The sequence below is a fragment of the Odocoileus virginianus genome, chromosome X, assembly GCF_023699985.2.
Source record: "Odocoileus virginianus isolate 20LAN1187 ecotype Illinois chromosome X, Ovbor_1.2, whole genome shotgun sequence".
In the NCBI taxonomy this organism is placed as follows: Eukaryota; Metazoa; Chordata; class Mammalia; order Artiodactyla; family Cervidae; genus Odocoileus; species Odocoileus virginianus.
Window position 1 is genome coordinate 24472981 of NC_069708.1, and position 23565 is coordinate 24496545.

General features: G+C 41.2%; 1 protein-coding gene across 1 annotated transcript in view; it reads left to right on the forward strand.

Annotated features, from left to right (window-relative positions):
- Positions 1-23565, forward strand: part of AR (androgen receptor) — a 194597-nt gene that overhangs the window by 163818 nt on the left and 7214 nt on the right. Inside the window, exons 4-7 of the mRNA XM_070461807.1 lie at positions 10449-10736; positions 16660-16804; positions 22178-22308; positions 23162-23319. Coding sequence (XP_070317908.1) covers positions 10449-10736; positions 16660-16804; positions 22178-22308; positions 23162-23319 — 722 coding nt within the window. The remainder of the gene's footprint in view (positions 1-10448; positions 10737-16659; positions 16805-22177; positions 22309-23161; positions 23320-23565) is intronic.

Genomic DNA, 23565 nt, shown 5'->3' on the forward strand with positions numbered 1-23565 from the left:
ACTGTATGTTTCATAAGTTAGCTTTTTCAGAGAGAAATTCATGTACTTGAGATAAAGGAAATGACATGTAGTAATGTAGGGTTTAGCAACCAGCAAGAGAATAAGAGGCATCATGTATTGTCTTACAGAATTCACTCTGTGCTAAGCACCTTACATGTGTTATCTTAGGTAAAGTTATAACAACTCTATGAGGTAGATCTTATAATTATCTTAAGATTCTTAAACCTGTCAGTATGGCCCTCAGTCTTTGGCTTGAGACCAGTTGCCCAAGATGGAAGGCAATATTTTTATAGATTGCTACCCTAAATGGCTTTTCAGAATGTAGTCTAGCTAGAGATTCATTCTTGGAAACTGTCATAGTCTTCCCATTGGGATACACTTTTATAAAATTCAGAGCACTTTCATTGAGATCATCTCACTTTCTCCTAATAATAGTTTTATGCAATAGTCTGATCAGATGAGAAAAGTGAGGTGTAGAAGGAATCAAGGTGTATGTCCAAACTCAGATAGCCCATAAGACTGTGACTACCACTACCAATAATAAAAATCCTTTTATTGTGAGTACCATTTTAGAATTCTGATGTCATCATTGCATTCTGCTTCCTTAAGTTCAGTGAAATTGTTCACCATGCTGCGGTCTTGGAGGGTTCTTCTGGTGGTGTTGAATCTTCACTTTACTCTCAGACACCACCACAGTGTCTATATTCCTCATTAGAAGCCTTATAATTAGGTGCTAATAGTTTTCCCAATTTATAGATGTGGAAATTAATGCACATAGAGCCTAAGTCTTGCCCAAAGTCACATAACTAATGAACAATTGAGCCAGGATTAACCCTGAGGCAGTCTAACTCCAGATTATTTGCTGTTAACTACTACACTTTATACCTATATCAAGAAACTAAAAGCAAAAGAAGGAAAATGATGTTCTGGAGATCATACATCAGGCTCCCCTGGATCTTAATATCCAGGGTATATCCCCTGGATATTAAACGTAATAATATCTGAATATCCCCTCTGAATATCTAAGTATAAAGTTGTACAATGAGATCCACTGACTCTAATCCTAGTGGATGGAAATATAGTTGGCATGATTTAAGCCAGAGGCCACAAATTGGTTTTCCACAGGCCAAAACTGACTTGCAGAATTTTGTCTGTCTAGCATAAACAGACTTAGACTGCCCCTAGGTAGGGCATCAATCACTTTCACTGTCCCCAACCAACCCTATTTATGTTTACTAGGCTGTTTTAACTCATTTATGTATCTGTCTAACTAGTGAAGATATTCAAGCTCATGACCCATAGATTTAAGTATTATATAAGCACCTGTGCACGCACATGCGTGCACACACACACACACACACACACACACACACACACACACACACATAACTGCAAACATTCACATAAGTACAGCCTAGTCTGGTTTCACAAAGAATTTGAAGCTCTGCACCAAATGTACCTTTGTGTTTAGTCAGCATTTGGAATTACACTTAAGACCTGGATTCAGTTTTATAGGCAATTATGTGCTGAATAAACTCAGCTACTTTTTTTTTAAATTTCATAATGTGTCACTCTTCCCTTCTCTGCCATTTCTGGTTCTCTGTTAATCCTGCTCCTTCCCCATATCCAGGTTTCGTTTCCTGTAGTACAGTCATTCTCTACTCTTCAGGAATGGATGGAGAATTAAGGAAATCATTTTGGAGGGCTCACTAGAATGTGCCAGGAATTATCTCTCATTTAGTTCTCATAAGTGTCCTAAGAAGTAGGTAGTGGTACCCCCATTTTACAAGTGAGGAAACAGAATCTCAGAGAAACTAAGCAACGGGCTCAAAGTTATTAAGCTAGTAATTGATGGAGCTGTGGTTTGAATCTAAGATTGTCTGATTCCAAAGCCAATTACCTTGTCAATACTACACTTTTTGTAAAGAAAGGGTATTAGTTTTCCGCTTCTGCATAACAAGTTACCTCAAACTTAGTACCCATTTATCAGTTCACAGTTTGTAAGTCAGAAGTCTGACACAGGATGACTGGATTCTCAGCTCATTGTCTCACAAGGATGAAATAAAACTATTGGCCAGGCTTCATTCTAATCTGGAGTTCACAGTCCTCTTTTAAGCTCATGTGATTATGTCAGGATTCAGTTCCTTGCAGTTGTATGATTAAGGTTTCTGTTTGTGTTCTGGCTGTCCATCAGAGGCTGTTTTTATCTTCCAGAGGCTGCCCTCATTTCTTTCCCTGTGAACCCCTCTAGTTTCAAAGCCTGCAATCTTCCATATGTTGAGTCACCCTGAGTCCATTAATATCTTTCCAAAAAGAGCCTAGTACCTTTTAAGGCTTATATGATTAGGTCAAGCCCATCAAGCGTAATCACCTTCAAAATTTAACTGACTTGTAACCCTAACTACATCTGTCTATTTCTTTCACAACAGCACCTATATTAGTGTTTGACTAAATAACTGGAAGAAAGCATGTGTACACCAGGCCTGGGGAATCTTGGTGGCTATCTGAAAAGTCTACCTATCACAGGAAGTCATTATTTTATGTTTCAAATTCCATGGTGAGATCCTAGGAAGAGAAACATCCTTAACCTTAGGGAGAGGAACTTGGACTTTCTAAGATTTTGGAAACTTCACCTCACCTTGCCTGTTCTCTGTCCATAGATGAGAAAACCTCTATCTTGAGGTACCAAGGAATGAGGCTGCAGTGGTGCCTAATGGTCACAGTGGCTGTAGAAGCTACAGATTAATCACATCTACTTCTCCTAGGGAATGTACCTGGTTGGAAAAATCATTCTCTGTTGTTGTAGAGAATGCCCTCATAGGGGTCCAATGCCACTAGGCTGAAAAGTGAATTCCAAATAGGGTCCAGGCATCATTTAAAGGACTCCAGTTCCCTAAATATCAGGTGCAGACAAGGACATGCCTTGCCAATGTCCCTTTCTTGTCACTGTTTTGACCTATGATTGAAAGACAGGGAAGAGATGAAAAGTAGCTCACATGCTCTTAGAAATACCCACCTTTACTGTTCCCTTTATCCAGACTTCACTACTCAATTTGAGCAAACCAATGGGTCTCTGCCGTAACACAGGGGCCTGTCAAGCCTGTACCTGGCATGCAGGAGTTAGATCTGGCTCTGGGGCTCAGGTGCAGGAGACACAAGGGGTGTGGGGGCGGCCTTCATGGATGAAAACAAGGCCTTGGGCATTGAGTAACAGCTGAGACTAGCAATCCTCATTGTCCAGCATTCCAAGTCGTCTAGCAACATGCTGGCCTCTGCTGCAGACAGAGAACAGAGGATCCCCAGACAGAATGAATGGAATCTGATTTCAATTATGTTCAGTACAGTCACTCTCTTTAGGCAGAGAGGCCAGAACACCTGGTGCAGCTTGGGCCACTGTGGCCGCAGGGACAGCACATTATACAGGTCCTGGAGGCAAGTGGGAATGCAGCTTCTCTTCCTCAAGCAGATACCCTATAGGTCTAAAGGAGGAAGATATGATAATACCAGCCAAGTTTTCATTAGCACTATGCAGAGAAGGGGGATTATTTTATGTTGATGGATTCCCCTCAGATTCTCGACACATATTGAACTTGATTGTAATGAGCTTGCTTAGGTCCATAAGTCATAACCCCATTGAGATCTGAATCATTGGTGGGAGAGTCAAGGTGAAAGAGCGTACCTTGCTAATTGCATCAGCACTAACTGTTCCATGTGTCCTTCCACCTTTTAGAAAAACCCATGGATTCATCTATACACTGTTCATGTGATATTTTTTTCTTTATCAGAAACATGAGTAGGGCACGACAAATGAGACGGCTGCCCCAGAGTACAGTCTAGATTCACAGTACTATTCCATAGAACTTTGTAAGATGAAGGCTATGTTCTGTATCTGTGCTGTCCGGTGTAGCAGGCCGCAAGCAACATGTGACTTTTGAGCACTTACACTGTGTCTAGTCTCCCAACAGGAAGCTTCCATAAGCCTCTGATCCTTCTCCATCAGAAGGCAGACAGAATGAAAACCACAATCACAGAAAACTAACCAATCTGATCACATGAACCACAGCCTTGTCTAACTCAATGAAACTATGAGCCATGATGTGTAGGGCCACCCAAGAAGACGGGTCATGGTGGAGAGTTCTGGCAAAATGTGGTCCACTGGAGAAGGGCGTGGTAAACGACTTCAGTATTCTTCCCTTGAGAACTCCATGAACAGTATGAAGAGGCAAAAAGATAGGACACTGAAAGAGGAACTCTCCAGGTTGATAGGTGCCCAATATGCTACTGGAGATCAGTGGAGAAATAACTCCAGAAAGAATGAGGAGATGAGCCAAAGCAAAAACAACACCCAGTTGTGGATGTGACTGGTGATAGAAGTAAAGTCTGATGCGGTAAAGCATCACAATATTGCATAGTTACCTGGAATGTTAGGTCCATGAATCAAGGCAAATTGGAAGTGGTCAAACAGGACATGGCAAGAGTGAACATCGACATTTACAAATCAGCGAACTAATATGGACTGGAATGGGTGAATTTAACTCAGATGACCATTATGTCTACTATTGTGGGCAAGAATCTGTTAGAAGAAATGGAGTGGTCCTCAACAAAAGAGTCTGAAATGCAGTACTTGGATGCAATCTCAAAAATGACAGAATGATCTCTGTTCATTTCCAAGAGAAACCATTCAATATCACAGTAATCCAAGTCTATGCCCCGACCAGTAATGCTGAAGAAGCTGAAGTTGAACGGTTCTATGAAGACCTACAAGACCTTCTAGAAATACTAGCCAAAAAATATGTGCTTTTCATCATAGGGGACTGGAATATAAAAGTAGGAAGTCATGAAATACCTGGAGTAACAGGGAAATTTGGCCTTGGAGTACAGAATGAAGTGGGGCAAAGGCTAGTAGAGTTTTGCCAAGAGAACACATTGGTCATAGCAAACACCCTCTTCCAATAACATAAGAGAAGACTCTACACATGGACATCAATATATGGTCAATACCGAAATCAGATTGATTATCTTTGCAGCCAAAGATGAAGAAGCTCTATACAGTCAGCAAAAACAAGACCAGGAGCTGACTGTGGCTCAGATCATGAACACCTTATTGCCAAATTCAGACTTAAATTGAAGAAAGTAGGGAAAACCAATAGACCATCCAGGTATGACCTAAATAAAATCACTTACACTTATACAGTGGAAGTGACAAATAGATTTAAGGGATTAGATCTGATAGAGTGCCTGAAGAATGATGGATGGAGGTTTGTGACATTGTACAGGAGGCAGGGATCAAGACCATCCCCAAGAAAAAGAAATGCAAAAAGGCACAATGGTTGTCTGAGGAGACCTTACAAATAGCTGTGAAAAGAGAAGCAAAAGGCAAAGGAGAAAAAGAAAGATATACCCATTTGAATGCAGAGTTCCAAAGAATAGCAAGGAGAGATAAGAAAGCCTTTCTCAGTGGTCAACCCAAAGAAATAGAGGAAAGCAATTGAATGGGAAAGACTAGCTATCTCTTCAAGAAAATTAGAGATACCAAGGGAACATTTCATACAAAGATGGGCTCAATACCAAGGGAACATTTTATACAAAGATGGGCTCAGTAAGGACAGAAATTATATGGACCTAACAGAAGCAGAAGATATTGAGAAGAGGTGGCAAGAATACACAGAAGAACTCTACAAAAAAGATCTTCAAGACCCAGATAATTATGATGGTACGATCACTCACCTAGAGCCAGATATCCTGGAATGTGAAGTCAAGTGGGCCTTAGGAAGCATCACTACAAACAAAGCTACTGGAGGAGATGGAATTCCAGTTGAGCTATTTCAAATCCTAAAAGATGATGCTGTGAAAGTGCTGCACTAAATATGCCAAAAATTTTGGAAAACTCAGCAGTGGCCACAGGACTGGGAAAGATCAGTTTTCATTCTAGTCCCAAAAAAAGCAATGCCAAAGAATGCTCAAACTACCGCACAATTGTACTCATCTCACATGCTAGCAAAGTAATGCTCAAAATTCTCCAAGCCAGGCTTCAACAGCATGTGAACCGAGAACTTCCAGATGTTCAAGCTGGATTTAGAAAAAGAAGAGGAACCAGAGATCAAATTGCCAACATCTGCTGGATCATCAAAAAAGCAAGAAAGTTCCAGAAAAGCATCTGCTTCTGCTTTATTGACTATGCCAAAGCCTTTGACTGTGTGGATAACAAAAAACTGAGGAAAATTCTTCAAGAGATGGGAATACCAGACCACCTTACCTGTCTCCTGAGAAATCTGTATGCAGGTCAGGAAGCAACAGTTAGAGCTGGACATGGAACAACAGACTGGTTCCAAATAGGGAATGGAGTATGTCAAGGCTGTATATTGTCACCCTGCTTATTTAACTTATATGCAGAGCACATCATGAAAAGCACAAGTTGGAATCAGGAATGCCAGGAGAAATATCAATAACCTGAGATATGCAGATGACACCACCCTTATGACAGAAAGTGAAGAAGAACTAAAGAGCCTCTTGATGAAAGTGAAGGAAGAGAGTGAAAAAGTTGGCTTAAAACTCAACATTCAGAAAACTAAGATCATGGCATATGGTCCCATCACTTCATGGCAAATAGATAAGGAAACAATGGAAACAGTGAGATACTTTATTTTTTTGTGTGGGGGGCTCCAAAATCACTGCAGATGGTGACTGCAGCCATGAAATTAAAAAACGCTTGCTCCTTGGAAGAAAAGTTATAACCAACCTAGACAGCATATTAAAAAGCAGAGACATTACTTTGTCAACAAATGTCCATCTAGTAGTCATGTATGGTTGTGAGAGTTGGACCATAAAGAAAGTTGAGTGCCAAAGAATTGATGTTTTTGAATTATGGTGTTTGAGAAGACTCTTGAGAGTTCTTTGGACTGCAAGGAGATCCAACCAGTCCATTCTAAAGGAACTCAGTCCTGAATATTCTTTGGAAGGACTGATGCTGAAGCTGAAACTCCAATACTTTGGGCACCTAGAGGGAAGAACTGACTCATTTGAAAAGACCCTGATGCTGGGAAAGATTGAAGGTGGAAGGAGAAGGGGACGACAGAGGATGAGATGGTTGGATGGCCTCACCGACTCAATGGAAATGAGTTTGAGCAAACTCCGGAAGTTGGTGATGGACAGCGTAGCCTGGTGTGCTGCAGTTCATGGGGTTGCAAAGAGTCGGACAGGACTGAGTGGCTGAACTGACTAAGTGAGATTAAGGAATTATGTTTCAAGTTTTATTTTATTTTAATTCATTTAAGTAGCCACATGTGTCTAGCGGCTGCTGTGTTGGACATTGCAAATCTAAAAGGAGCTCAGAGAGGCAGGTACTGAGATATAGTAGAAATGACTTAGTCAAAAAAAAGAACTGATAAAGCACAGAGAACTCTTGATTAGGAATAAGAGCCTCTGCTCTGCCACTTGGTGACCTCACTCTGGCCTCAGCCTCCCCATCCTTGACGTGAAATGTTGGATTAGCAGCAGATGTCCCAAATAAAGGCTATGGCTTGAATTTAACTTTGGGATACAGATGAGTTTTAGGAAAATTTGTAAATATATGAATGCCTTCTAACAGTATGTGTATATGTATGTATATGTGACATGTATCATAGGGGCTGGATGGTGGTCAAGCATTCACTTTAGTTCACCAGAGTTCCCACCATTCTCCTATAAACACATTCCCAGAGAGAGAGAAACACACATACACACTGTATTATATGTGTAGACACTGAAGGCTCACATTCTGTGAACCCCTTGGATGTGAATGAGTTCTAAGGACCTTTCCTATTTTGTGATTTTACGAATCACTAAGCCACTATAGTTCCAGTCACTATAGTTCCCCAAACCTATTTCTGCTTTAGGCACCCGGCCAGAGGAATCTCATAGCTTTCTACCTTTTCCTTTCTGGATTTGATGCTATCATACTTACTGAAGTTTAGATTCAAGGGTGAGGGAGGAAGGTAGGGAGGATATAACCCTAGTCCCACTCCTCAACTCTATTAGGCCAGGAGTAGAGTTTAAGGCTCCTTGGGGGAGGCAGTATTATATAGTAGAAAGAACATTGGCTTTACAGTCAGACTACATTAAGATTTTTAGATTCTGTTTCTTGATAGTTGTGTTACCTCAGTTTACTCACTTGCAAAACAGAGATAGGAAATATTTCTCACCTCCTAAGATCATTGTGGAGTTAAATGATATAATATGTTCATGAAGCAAGGTATATAGAAGGCTGAGAAAAAGTACTTACCCTTATACCTCTTAGTTCGCTCAGGCATAGAGCTAATTATATCTCTGTCCTCTACCAGGCTGAAAGGGGAACTATGGCTTGGCAACTTCTAAGCCCACAGTCAAAAAGTGCCAGTGATGGGGAAAAGAGTGTCTACCTCTAGAAACTCTACTAGAGGAGCAGATCCAGTAAGCACGCTAGTCTGTAGAGCTGCCTGCATGAACCTGTGTCAACAGTGGTTTCACCAAATGACAAGATTTTGTGGGAGCCAGGCCTCTAGCTCTGGGGCAAGATGAGCTTAGTCCTGCCCATACCTTCTAGCTTGTGCCCTTGATGGGAGGTGGGAGTTGACAGTGGGTGTGCATATCTCCTTATTACTGACTGTGCCCAAGCCTTGCAGAAATGATTGTTGGACAAGGTCATCTTGAACTCTGTGTTGATTTTCCAGGCTCCCTTGTTATTTTACCCTGAGTTCTTCACTGTGCTCCTCTTGTAGCACCAACCCCTCTATTTTCTTCTCCTCTATCCTGGTTGTTAATCCAAACATGTGATTCATTCTTTCATTGATTTACTGAGTTGCACTATGATTGAAGTTTGCGTTGCAAGACTTATTTTTCTAATTAAAGCTGAAAGCCAGTTCCAGCTAAGTATCTTTTTTTTTGCAGGAGCCAGAAACAGATCAGCAACAGGTTTTGTTGTATTCATCCAATAAAATTGAGCAATCAGCGGCTCTCTTTGTTGTATACCTTTTAAAATTTATTATTATTATTTAAAGGGATTAGAGATAAAGTAGTTTATGGTCTGCCCCAGTGCAACTGTCTATGCTAGACATCAGAGTTATAACCTTTTCAATTATTTATATTTCTGTCAATATAAATGCTAATGAAAATAGCACAAACTAAACATCAGGATACTCAAGGACCTCTAAATTATGTGTATGAGAGCATGGAGGGGGATAGTTCTTAAGACTTTAGTTTTAGATTATTGTTGCTTTTTAAAATAATGTTATTTCTATTGATATCATCCTTTTTAATGGATGCTTCCTAGCACAGTTCCCATTTTACAGGCAGATTATAAGGGCAGGGACATTCTGTTATGTCTTTGATACAGCTGGGGATTTCAGAGTTCAGCTTCCCCCTCTCTCCTTTACTAAAGAAGAAAATCAATATATGTGTTGCAATGTATGTTCAACTATGAGTGTAAATATCTAACAATAACTTAGGCCGTTACAGTTGAAGTGAGAAATGCTGCAACATCAGAAAATTCCCATTTATTTACCCCAAAGTGGGATGATATAACAAGTCTAGTCCTTCAATAGATCTGCCTTTCTGGTCTCCTTTCCTAGCAATCTGCTAGACATGCTGGACATAGACACAGTACATCATTCTCTTGATTTAAAACGTTCCATATTTGCCTATCACATGTGTGATAAGGCCCAAATTTCTTAATATGTTACACATGTTCCTTCAAAGTCAAATGCCATCATTATTTTCAACCTCATAAATAGCCATTCTACCCACACATAAAATATACACTCCAGCCACACTGGTCTCTTTTTCCCTTAAACTCTCAGTGCTTTTGTTTATGCCCTTTCCATCCCTCTCTGCCTGGTGAAGTCCTTGCTATTCTTCAAGGTCCAGATCAAATATCACCACAATCATTTCCTGACCCCCCTATGCAGAAAGATTGTTGCCTTCCTCTTTTGTTAATACCCGTGTTATAACATTCACCAGTTTGACATTTTCTAACTGCTAGATTTTTTAGTGGACATTTATTTTTCCTCTCCCAAACTGGTTAGGGCCTGTGTTCTTTTTGTCACTCAGAAGTAAGCCTTAACAATGGACATCTGTTGAATGAATGAGTGAACCATGAATATATTAGTAATGATTTAATTAAAGATTCAAAGTATGAATACTGGAGACTGTATTTAGGCAGAGCCCAATCCAAAGATATACTAGGTATGTCTGGCAAGAAGATAAAGGAGAAAGTAAGATATGAAGGTTTGAGTTTAGTAGGAATTTAGAATTGATGAACCATTCATTCAACCAGTGGTTAAAATGTACACTTGTCCTTGAGGAGTTTAGAGTCTGTGATCAGGAAAAATGATCATACTTGTTTTCTTAGCTCAAGCAGCTTTTCTAACAGGGTAGCTGTGCTGTGTGTTTTTTGCCACTGATAATAAATCCAACTTTCCCTTCTTTCCCAATAGCCCGGAAACTGAAGAAACTTGGGAATCTGAAGCTACAGGAGGAAGGGGAGGCTTCCAGTGCCACCAGCCCCACTGAGGAACCAGCCCAGAAGCTGACAGTGTCACATATTGAAGGCTATGAGTGTCAGCCCATCTTTCTGAATGTCCTGGAAGCCATTGAGCCAGGGGTGGTGTGTGCTGGACATGACAACAACCAGCCTGACTCCTTCGCAGCTTTACTCTCTAGCCTCAATGAACTGGGCGAAAGACAGCTTGTACATGTGGTCAAGTGGGCCAAGGCCTTGCCTGGTAAGTGGGAGCATGGGATATGGGATATCATATTTAGTGAATGTTCCTTTGGGCCAGGCACCACATCTGTTCCTTTCCCATCTGTTAACTCATGCAATCCTCACCATAACCTTGTGAGGGGAAAGAATGGTAAAAATCCCCATGTTAAAAATAAGGAAACTCAAAAATCAAGAAGAACAGCATTACTGAGTATCCCATATGCCTCACATCAGCACATAACAATCATGTTCAACCCACAGGTTTAATCAGCAAATTTCCTCATAATCATGGATCACACAGACATACCCTTATATTCCTTAAGATGCTCTTCTACATGTGCATACACAAGTTCACTCCAAAGATAATCTTGAACCTAACTGATAATCTGTTTTGACTATTAGTTAGGACCCATACCATGGGAACTCTTATAATATGGTATGGTAGAAGGAACATGGGGTTGGAAGTCAGAACACTTGGGTTCTAGCCTTAGCTCTGCTGTTAACTCATTATATGACCCCTTTCCTTTCCTGGTCTGTTTTTCCATATGTATAATGTGTGAAAAGTGGTTTGGACTCTGTTAATAGTTTTCCAGTTTTACTTCAAGGGAATTCCCTGATAAGTGCTCTTAAAACTATCTTGGGGAATTCCCTGGAAGTCCAGTGGTTAAGACTCTGTGCTTTCACTGAGGGCATGGGTTCAATCCCTGGTTGAGGAACTAAGGTCCCACAGGCTGCACGGTGTGACCAAAAAAGAAAAAATATATATAAAATAAGGATTTTATTAATCCTTAACAAAATAGGATCATCATAGTGGAAGGGTATATTAAGTGATAGTGAAAGAAATATGAAGTGTTTGTCTAACTCCTGCAAGTTTACCTCCAGTGATGAGGAACTCACTTCCTCCCTTGACCATCTGTTGTTTGAAAAGAAATAATTATTCAAATATTAGAGTTTAAAGAAGCCTCAGAGATCCTCTACCCCATATGCCTCACATCACATCCAATGATTCACAAATGTTCCTTTAGCAGCCAAACTCTTTATTTCTCAAAAACATGGTACACATCCAAGTGGAGCTGGTTGATTTAGAGCCAGTGCCTCTCCCTCACTCCGCCTGGAGAAGCCTCAGATGACTCTTGCAGAATCTTAGGGCTCTAGGGAACACAATGTGGAAACAAGTGAAGCATAAACTCTTTAAGGATTCTCTTAATCCTAAACTTCCATGATTGAAAGAGTCTTCTGAATCATCAACAACCAAATCTCTTCTTGTAGAATCAAAGAGTAACCTGCCTTTTAATAATAACTGCCAATCAACTGGAAATTTCTATTGAACAGAGCAGTTTCATATGTGTGACCTGATTTGATCCTCATAAGAAGTCTTTAAAGTAGGGATTCTTTTCCCTATTTTATAGATAAAGAATGAAGCTCTGAGAGTTGATGTTTGCCCTACAGTTGCACATTCAGAAGATAGCGGGGCCTGAACTTGAGCCCAGGTCCCCTCCTAACTCCAAATTCCCTCCTCATCGAATTCTACCCCATAGTCTGTGTAGCACCCTTGTAGATCTCTAGCCTTGGGTTTTACAATGAGTGACCAAGTTATCCAAAGCCAGTTGTGTCATGACGTGGAAGACATTTCAAGTTGACTGTCAAGCTCCTTTTTTCTCTTTCCAATTCACAAGGCCCAGATACAACCACCAGATTTTCCCTAACACCTTCTTAGCTTGGAAATCTGAGGTTGACTAGCCAATAAAATCCCTGGGAAGAAGGCCCAAGGACACTGTGTATGCACTGTGCCAAAAACAGCATTCACACAGGGAAGAAAAATACAAAAATAATAATAATAATAAAATTAAAAGTTACTTTAATTATTATCAGTTATTCAGCTGAGTGTCTTGATGTTATATGTCTAACAGAGATTCTGTTAGACAATATTTTGGCCACCTGTTGGGAAGAACTGACTTATTTGAAAAGACCCTGATGCTGGGAAAGATTGAAGGTGGGAAGAGAAGGGGACGACAGAGGATGAAATGGTTGGATGGCATCACCGACTCAATGGACATGAGTTTGAGTAAACTCCAGGAGTTGGTGATGGACAGGGAGGCCTGGTGTGCTGCAGTCCATGGGGTTGCAAAGAGTCAGACATGACTGAGCAGACTGAACTGAGCTGAACTGAACAGAGATTCAGTTTAATCTTTCCAAGCAGTTGCCAGACACCTAATTGTCCCATTTTATAGGCTACAGAACTTTTTCTTACATATGATTCCACTTAACCTTATAGCAGTTCTATGAACCATAGGGGCTTTTACTCCCATTTCATATGACAAGGTTCAAAGTGGTAAATTAACTTGTTCAATTTGGGGACTTAACAAATACAACCATAGGTTGAACTCACACCCTCTGATTTCCAGTCTTGGCAATAACGTAGTACAAATCATTATGACAGAATTTGTGTAACTTGGAGTCACTGGATTTCCTCAGCCCAACCTCCAGGATGAGAAGCTGTTTCCTTACATTAACAAGTCTGCGAGTTAATATCAGTTCACCATCCAGCTTGTCCAAGGAAATGGTCCCTGATCCTGAATCATTTAAAAGAATAGCCTCAAAAGAAAGCCGAGTACCACATTCATTAGAACTGTTTTTCATGTTATCAATAATCACCTACTGATTCAAGTTATTTGCTCATTGAACAGACTGAGTTCTTGTCCTTTGAGAGGTACTGTGCTGGTACCTACTCATATAAATTTTGTTGTGAAGTTTTCTTTGATAATGATAGTACATGTAAATTGCCTTGTATGGCACCAGCACATTAATAAATGATAACTATTGAGAGAGAGTGAGTAGATTGTATGTATGCAGTATATTTATAATCAGATGTATCTGGCTTGGCATCTTAGTTATACACTAGCATGACTTTGAGCAAATCACATGTCTGCACGTACTTCCATTTCCTTGCTTGTAGAGGTGGTAGAGCAGTTACTACCTTGCAGATTGTTATCAACATAAAAATTATGTGTGAAGAGTACAATAGCTGGAAGATAGAAGAGTCTCTGTAAATAGTGGGTCATTATTATAAAGGTTGAGAACTAAACCACTAAAATCATTTTAAACTGCCACTAACTTTGCCTAGAAGTACATTCATAGGTCCCAAAGATGAATTGCCTTCTTTGAAAACCTTGGCTGTCAGGTGCACTAAAGCTGCAAAGATTTCCTAATTGACCTTTCTTTAGGCATGTTCTTCCAGAGGTTTCTGCTCAAGATTGCTAAGAAGTGATGTTGATTGGATTCTCCTGAGAAAACAGAGTCTCCAAGAAACTGCTTCTGCTCCCTAACCTGTTTGGTGTGTTTCAAAACTTGAAAATGACTTCTCTCTGTTTTTCCAAAAGAGCCTGATGCAGTGCCAAATAGGAGTTGAGTGAATGTATGTTGAAGGAAACCTGTAGGCTGAAGCTAGTGTTTCCTCAACTCATGCCTTGACAGCGTGCTATCTGAGCAGGACTTTTCAAAGGCTGGACATTGGAGAACAGAGTTAGGTATTATAATGAGATTAGACCTATAGGAAACTTAGCCTGCTCTGTTGCTGATGTGTACATAGTAATTAGGTTTGAGTTCTAAGCAGCTGTCACTAAGGATCATTAACTAGTATTAAGCCAAACTAAGCTATCCCATTTTTCTCCTGTGTTAGTTCTCTGACATCTCAGTGAAGGAAAAAAATCATTAGTATTGATGACTTCCTTGGTACTAGTACAGTTTAATCCTCATACCTCCATGAACCCTCATATTCACACTGTCACCATCCAAGGCTCTCTTTGATTCCCACTGCCACCCACCCCAGAGGTTCAAGGTTCAAGCTCCTGGACCCCTCCCAAAGAGATTCTTGGATGTTATGTGCTTGACCCTGGCTTTTTGTCTCCTACTGGAAAGAGTCCATCCCAGACATTCTGTTCTACAAAAGGGCTTCAGGCAGGAAATACTCTGGTGTCTGAGGCTGCAACCAGTCTGTTAGCATATCACTACCAGTGATGGTGGGAGGCACATGACTGGGAGGTAAGATTGCAGTCAAGGGTGGTGATATGAGGAACTCTAGCATCCCTGATGTCTGGTAGACTTGGGACCTAAAGGAAACAAAAAAGGGAAATATAGTGTGTGTGTGGCAAGTACCAACCAAACATAACAATGTATCTAGATAGCATAGATTTCCGACCTGACCCTATGGCTAAGAAAAACTTGTGACTTTGGTAGTTTTGAGCTGTGACTTTTCTGGCTCTCGGTTTCCTTATTTGCAAAATAGGTGTCACATTGCCCACACTCCAGGGTAATTGTGAGCGCTAAATGAGGTCATCATCAGGAAAGTTAGAAACATTTATAATGAGGTATAGAAGGACACAATTTTCATAATTCTGGATCTGTTAGGGAGAAGATAAATGGGGTACTGTTAAGGGATAAGCTCTGAGGTGATACTCTAAGTATCCAACTGTTTGGAAACCTCCAGAGAGCAGAGCCATATCTGTTCTATCTATGTAGAACCTATTTGTGGAGGCAGCATTTGGGAACCTCTGTTCTCTGAGTTTAAGGGAAGCAATTTGAAGATCATCTAATTCTCATTTTATAAAATGAAAAAAAAATGAGTCCTTAATATGTTTAATTAATATTTCTCAAACTCCTACTCAAATACCTGAGCTGTATTATATACTAGGGAGGAAAAAATGAAAAAAGGGGATGGTCCTTGTTGTCAAGAAACTCTAAGTCTTGTGGAGTAGACAGATATGTGCATGAATAAATTCCAGTGCAGTGTAATGAGTGCTATAATTAAATGGAACTACTTAAGATTCAATAAGATGGTAAAAGAAGAATCAATAGGTCTTCTGCTTGGATGTGTTGGAAGAGGCTTCACAGAGAAGGTAGCCTTCCAGTGAATACTTGAAAGATGAGTAGGCATTTATCAGATGGAAAGTGTGGAAAGGGAAGAATACATTCTAGGGAAAGACAACTGCCTATGCAGAGATAGCAGAGATTTAGAGGCATGAAGTATATGTGTCCAGCAAATTGTGGGTTTTTCAGAATAGCTAGTACCTAAATTAAGAGAAGATAAATGATAAAAAGTTAGTCTAAGAAGGTGGGTCATAAAGAGCCTGTTTGTGTGTACATAATGGTAGTTGGCAGAAATGGCAGTAGGGTAGAAAACTAGCAGTGCCAAGTACTTGTTGAATAGAAAATAATGGAGAGGAAGTGGGAGACAGGAAAAGGATTGGAGAAAAGAGATGAAGCCTGAAGGTGAAGAAGGAGAAGGCATGGCTGTCAAAGGCATTTCACCATATGCTATTATGTAATAGTATCCCTTTTCCAGGGTTGTTAGAGGGTACAAACAAGATTATAGCTAGAAAAGAGCTTTGTAAAATGAAAAATGCTGTTCATGTGAGAAAAAATGATTATTACACTGCATCTTCAGAAAGTCAGTGAGCCTTTCTGAAGATCAAGAGCATGGGGTTTGGAATCAGACCGGCTTTGGAACTTGATCTGCCAGTTACTAGCCTTATGATCTTGGACAAATTCTTTAACTTTTCTGTGACTCACTTTTACTGATTCACAAACTGGGCACGAAAATATACACTTTATTGGATTGTTGTGAGTATTAAATGAATTAATATAAGTAATATACTTATAATAAAGTTAATTCATTGTAAGCAGTCAGTGTTAGATTATTATTCTCTTCCAGTGGGCAGTGCACTTTTTGCCTCCATTACCATGTCTTTTGAGCAGCTTAATGAATTAGGGAGCACAAATAATTATCCCCACCATATAATCTGTTCTCCTTTTACTCCCCAGCATTGATGGTTCCTGGGTCTCCTCAGGGGCAGCCGCAGTACCAGAAATTGTCAGCCCAGCAGAGTCCCAGACTTCACTTAGACCATCAGTGCTCAGTCTGACCATTGCCTCTGTCCTATCTCTAGGCTTCCGCAACTTGCACGTGGACGACCAGATGGCAGTCATTCAGTACTCCTGGATGGGGCTTATGGTGTTTGCCATGGGCTGGCGGTCCTTCACCAATGTCAACTCCAGGATGCTCTACTTTGCCCCTGACCTGGTTTTCAATGAGTAAGTGCTTGTGGGCCCAGAAATCACATAGACACAGACCTGGTTTGTGGCGATGATGGTAATGGAAGTAATGGTGAGAGTTATTTCATTTGATCTTTACATGAGGCAGTAGAGGCCTAGCCAACCTACTCAGTCTAAAGTGGCTTTGCCCAGCTGAAAGGCCAACTGATAGGAGGGAAGGGGGGAAGGGCATCATGTTTCCTGATCAAGACACAATCCTGGTAATTTGGCAGTGCTTCTGACCTGCTTTTAGCTTATCTCAGACCCTCATAACAGGGTCCTTCTCCTTCATTCTGGGCAACATAAGGAGTGAACAGAAACACTCTAGATCTGAAGGCTGAAGCTCCCTTGGTCCCTTTGCTACCACCAAAAGCTACTGCCAGTCACCTTTTTGTTGAGAAACTCCTATGTGCCAGGACTATACTAGATATTTTCCTAATTCTTTCTCATTGAGCCCACATTTTAATGGTGAAATCAAGTTATCATAACTTGATTTAAAATATTTTTTTAATGGATGGGGGAAATTAGGCTCAACAAAATAGCGATTCATCCAGCAATGTTAAATAGTGCATGTTGGCAACAGAATTCAAAGTATGACTGTGTAACTCCCAGCTTTTATACTGCCTCCTGGTGGTAAGTGATGAAGAAGAGCAACTCCACCATTTTCTGGCATGTGACCTTGGCCCAGCCAGTTCCTTCTTCTTAAAAATGAGTTTAGTTAATACTTACCCTGTCCACCAGCTCTATTTATCCTTCATAAATTTAGCCAAGAGCTCAAATTTTAGTATACTTTTCTTAACTGAAACCTCTGTTGTATTATTTCCTACATCATTCTCTGATTAACAGTTTCCTCAGCTGTTAATAAAATAAAACTTCCTTCAATGGTTTGTTTTGACAACTAAAATAGGAGCTAATGGATGTGAAATGTCTGGCTCACAATGGGCAAGAAATAAAAAGAAGTACCTTTCCAATATTCTCTTTTCTTAGCAGTGATAATCATTTCTGTGTCTCTATTTGAGGTCCCTCATGTTATTGTGAATGTTGTTGTTCAGTTGCAGGAGTCGTGTGTGACTCCTTGTGACACCATGGACTGAAGCACATCAGACTCCTTTGTCTTTCATTATCTCCTGGAGTTTGCTCAAATTCATGTCCATTGAATGCTATCTAACCATCTCATCTTCTGCTGCCCCCTTCTTCTTTGCCTTCAGTCTTTCCCAGCGTCTGGATCTTTTCCAGTGAATCAGGTCTTCACTTCAGGTGGCCAAAGTATTAGAATTTCAGCTTCAGTCCTTCCAATGAATATTCAGGATTGATTTACTTTAAGATTGATTGGTTTTATCTCCTTGTAGCCCAAGGGACTCTCAAGAGTCTTCTCCCACACCACAATTCAAAAGCATCAATTCTTCAGTGCTCAGCCTTCTTTACGGTCCAACTCTCACATCCGTACATGACTACTGGAAAAATGAGAGCTTTGACTAAACAGACATTTGTTGGCAAAGTGATATCTCTGCTTTTAATACACTGTCTAGGTTTGTCATAGCTTTCCTTCCAAGGAACATCATCTTTTAATTTCATGGCTGCAGTCACCATCTGCAGTGATTTTGGAGCCCAAGAAAATAAAGTCTGTCACACTGCTTCTACCTTTTCCCCTTCTACTTGCCATGAAGTGATGGGACCAGATGCCATGATCTTAGTTTTTTGAATGTTGAGTTCTAAGCCAGCTTTTTCACTCTCCTCTTTCACCTTCATCAAGAAGCTCTTTAGTTCCTCTTCACTTCCTGCCATTAGAGTGGCATCATTTGCATATCTTAGGTTGTTGATATTTCTCCCAGCAATCTTGATTCCAGTTTGTGATTCATTCAGATTGGCATTTTGAATGATGTACTCTGGATATAAGTTAAATAAGCACGGTGATTATATATAGCCTTGTTATATTCTTTTCCCAATTTTTAATCAGTCTGCAGTTCCATGTCTGGCTCTAACTGTTGTTTCTTGACTTGCATGCAGGTTTCTCAAGAGACAGGTAAGATAGTCTGGTATTCCCATTTCTTTAAGAATTGTCTGCAGTTTGTTGTGATCCACATAGTCAAAGGCTTTAGCATAGTCAGTGAAACAGTAGTAGATGTTTTTCTAGAATTACCTTGCTTTCTCTATGATCCACTGAATGTTGGCAATTTGATCTCTGGTTTCTCACCATAGAGAACCCCTTTAGTCAGGGAATGAATTGACCTTTCCTCTCTTCCAGCCCTCTAACCCAGAAGAACCTTAAAATAAAATCTACAGGCCAGTGGTTCCTCCCATTACAGCAATGCCATATGGGGGAAAATAAGTGTCCCCAGCTGCCCTCTTCCAACTCAGCCAGCCCTGGTAGCCAGAAGCTAAGAATAACCATTGAGCTTTTGGCACAACCTGCTTTATGGTTTCCAGATATCCAAAGAGGTATCTATGATGCCATCTTCTGGGTCAGGACTTAAAAAGCCCTTTTCCTGTTCTTCTCTTCCTGTGCTCCAGTGATTAAATCAACTATTGGGCACCTACCCCATCCAGAGCCCAAAGACCTTTGAACCTTTGTAAGGTGATCATTGGCTATTTTATAAATCTTCATTTCCTCTTCCACCTCTGTGGCACCCTACCTCAGCTTTCTAGTTCACTTCCATGTACCTCATCAAAAGGTACTATAGGATTCCACACAGAGTCAGGACCCTCCATGAAGCCCCAGGGCTCCTGAAATATCAGGTCCCCTTCCTCTTATAGAAACTGACTATGTTAGAGCTCTTAAAATCCCTAGAATCATCTAAACCAATGCTTCTCAATGGGGGTTGACTTTTCCTGAGGAATGGTTTTTCATTGTGTAGTACATTTTTGCATGTTGGAATATGTTTAACATCCCTGGTACCTGCCTCAGTTTAGTTCAGTTCAATCACTCAGTCATGTTTGATTATTTGCTGACCCCATGGACTGCAGTATGCCAGGCTTCCCTGTCCATCACCAACTCCTGGAGCATACTCAAGCTTATGTCCATTGAGTTGGTGATGCCATCGGACCATCTCTTCCTCTGTTGTCCCCTTCTCCTCCTGCCTTCAATCACTCCCAGCATCAGGGTCTTCCAAATAGGAGCCTAGTCACTGTGACAACTCAAACTGCCCACACACACTAAGGTAACAGTACCCCTCCAGTTAAAAACCATCTGTTACTGCTAACCTCCTCAAGGTACTAATGGGGAAACTGATGCCAAAATAAAGAGACAGGGACTCTGGGCCAACTCATTTGCTGATCTCTCTGACACCAAACTTGCCATCAACCTTGCTTTCTTCTTTTCTCCTCTGCTCTTTGTAGAGAACATAGTCTGTGAGAGTAATGGGCCTGAACCTTAGCTGTGCAACCTTGGGTAAATTGCTGAACTTCTCTGAACTTTATTCTCCTCATCTGTAGAACAGTGAATAGTATAACAATGGCACCTTCCAACATATCATTTTTTGAGCAATTATTATGTGCCAGGCACTGTGCTGCATCATTTTTTCTAATATTCATCTACTCTCTTTTAATCCCACCTACCTCTGCTCACCTCCTGGATTCCATCCCTGCACCTTGTTTTCTACCTTGCACTTTCTATCCTTTTCTTTCCATTGGCTGTCTCCCATTCTATTTGCTCTTTCTCCTCATGTCTTATTCCTTTCTCCTTTGAATTCCTTCCCTTGTCTTTCTTCCCTCCTTTTCCTACTGTCTATGTGCCTGGGGCCTTCAGCAGTGTTATAGCAATCCTCCATGTCAGGATCACAATTTCAGTGGTACAAATACTGCAGTGTTGTCATCAACAAAGGCTTGGAAGCACAGTAGAGACAAGAGCAAGGCCATACCCCCAAACTCAGCAGATCTTATTCAAAAATTCTCTAAGAAGAAAGAGCTTGGAGCAGCACTGTTCTGGTCAATGATTTGTGATACTACCCAAGGTGGCTCAGATGGTAAAGAATCTGCCTGCAATGCAGGAGGCCTGGGTTCAATCCTTGGGTCGGGAAGATCTTCTGGAGAAGGAAATGGCTACCCACTCCAGTATTCTTGCCTGGAGAATCCCATGGACAGAGGAGTCTGATGGGCTACAGTCCATGGTGTTGCAAGAGTCATTGGACACCACTGACCAACTAACACTTTCACTGTCTAAACACTTCCTTTTTCTAGTTGGGCTCCAGCCTGCATTAAATGCTTCTGCACTATCTGCTCCTTCTTTTCCCTTTTTCTCTAGGCCAGCCAAGATCTATTTGAGATAGGATTCTGAGCTTCCACCCAGCCAGTATCAGACCTGCTCAGCCTGTCAATGAAGCTAGTGGTTTGGGGACCAAAATGTCAAACCATAAGCTTCAGGACCAATCTCAGTGGTCTTTTTCCTCACTACTTAAGTGAGTGTCAAATTCCCTTTCCTTTCTTTATAAGATATAAAATCAATTTCTCTCTCTCCTCCTCCCCGCCTCTCTCTCTCTCTCTCTCTCTCTCTCTCTCTCTCACACACAGACACAACTTCTGATGTGCTGAAGACCAGGAAGTTCTACTAGCAAAAGAATGGTGTATCTGTGTATCTTCTCTTACAGGCTTGTCATGGTCAGTCATGGAATAGAGATGTTGCTCTCCCCGAGAAGCTGCCCAAGCCATGGCTACTTCCCTATATAATTTATGGGTGATAATGTGATGATCTGTTCACAAGTCATTATAATAAAGAGAGCTCGTACGTTTTTATAACTCCCAAACTGTGGTAAGGAACAGCTAGTATATGAAAGAGTAGGCTCCCCTTCAGCAGGGGATATTTAGATTGGATATTCAGAAATATTTTGTGGCTGATTTGATAAGCATTGGAACTCATTTAAAGGGGCAATGGGGAATCTCTTTTTCTGGGAGTTTTTGAAGAAATAATTTCATTTCTAGTATAGCATGTGTGGCTACTTGGGAACCCTGGTGTCCTTATGTCAGGAGCTGATTTCTAAGGCCTGTCTCTTAGAAATTCTTCAAGTTTGAATGTCAGGGAGGCAGGCTCTGACTCTGGCTGTAGCTGCAATATTAGAACTGTAGTCAGGGAGACCATGTGCCATTGTATTCATTTGGTTAGGCTTTCCTTTCCCTGTCTCAGGAAACAGGAAGTGTATGGGGACCTGGAAACTCCATGTGCTAACCCATATCCTAGCCAAGGAAGATGAGTAGTTATCAAGATATCATGATTTTGGGGGAAAAAAGAACAACCTGTTCCTTGTCACTGAAGCACCAGCAAGAAAAACATCAAGCTCTTCTTGGAGAAACTGGAAAGGGGAGGGAATCCACAGACATTCTCTCTGGGTTTATTCTAATCCTTCCCTACCCCTCTCTTTTCTCTGTGTGTTTCATTCCTAGGTACCGCATGCACAAGTCCCGGATGTACAGCCAGTGTGTCCGAATGAGGCACCTCTCCCAAGAATTTGGATGGCTCCAAATCACCCCCCAGGAATTCCTGTGCATGAAGGCACTGCTGCTCTTTAGCATTAGTAAGTGCCTGGAAGGGTAGAGAGTGCCCCTAGGGGGCATAAGGGATCAGAGGAGAGGTGCTTTTTCACTAAAGGATTATCAGGGAGAAGAAGCCAGCTCCTGAATATTTCCCTTCTTTCACCCTCCCTCCTCCACTCTCCCTTAGCATCTTTTTCCCTAACAAGGATGAATTTCATGGCTAGAGACCAATTTCTTTGCTACAATCAAACCTCTATTAGATCCCCACCTACCCACAATCTTTCTTTGGGACAAGGCCTTTTTGGCTAGTTTTAGCAGGTCTCTGAATTTTCCCATAGCTTCTACCATAGAAACAGGCAAGGACTACCTTATATTTCTTGTAGGGTAGAAGGGATTGCCTCCTGGAAAGAATTTCTTCTTCTGCCAAAAAGACAAGGTCTATGTAAGCACTCAGACAAGGCTTATTTGGCAGCCAAGGAATATTTCTTTAATATCTCTTCGAAGCAGAGTGCTGTCTTAGCCCCTATGGGGGAGAAAGGAGATAAAATTTGATATTCAAGGCCACATATTTTAATTGTCTAATTCAGAGCTGGACTGTGGATAATTTAAAACCATGAAATGTATAGAAATGAAGACTAGAGAAAGGAAAGGCTCAGTAAATTTTATTTACTTGATACCCTACAGACTGGGACCAGCTAGCCTTCTCCCTAAGCCCTTCCTGGCAGACTTCCTGAAGGCCCCAGGCATATAGACCTGAAGTGACAGGAAGCCAAGTCGATGGCTCCCTCCTTGTGGGGGTGGGGGTCAAGTTTGTGGTCAGAAAACTTGGTGCTTTGTCTAATGCTCCTTCGTGGGCATGCTTCCCCTCCCCATTCTGTCTTCATCCCACATCAGTTCCAGTGGATGGGCTGAAAAATCAAAAATTCTTTGATGAACTTCGAATGAACTACATCAAGGAACTTGATCGTATCATTGCATGCAAGAGAAAAAATCCCACATCCTGCTCAAGGCGCTTCTACCAGCTCACCAAGCTCCTGGACTCTGTGCAGCCTGTAAGCAAACAATGGAGGGTGCTTTGTCAGGGAGAGCAGCCTGATAGAGCCAAGTGATAATATGCTCTTCTAGGGTCTGGCACCACCTGTTGGGAGGTGCTTCCATTCCCCTCTGGCTTTGAGTGTGGTCCAGGAAGAAAATCCAATGAAGAAGAAAGGAACACAGGTCACAGTGTCCCAGCTGGTTGTTGTGAAAGAGGTGGAGGAGTTGAGAACAGAGCAACTGGGACTCAGAGAAGGGGCTTA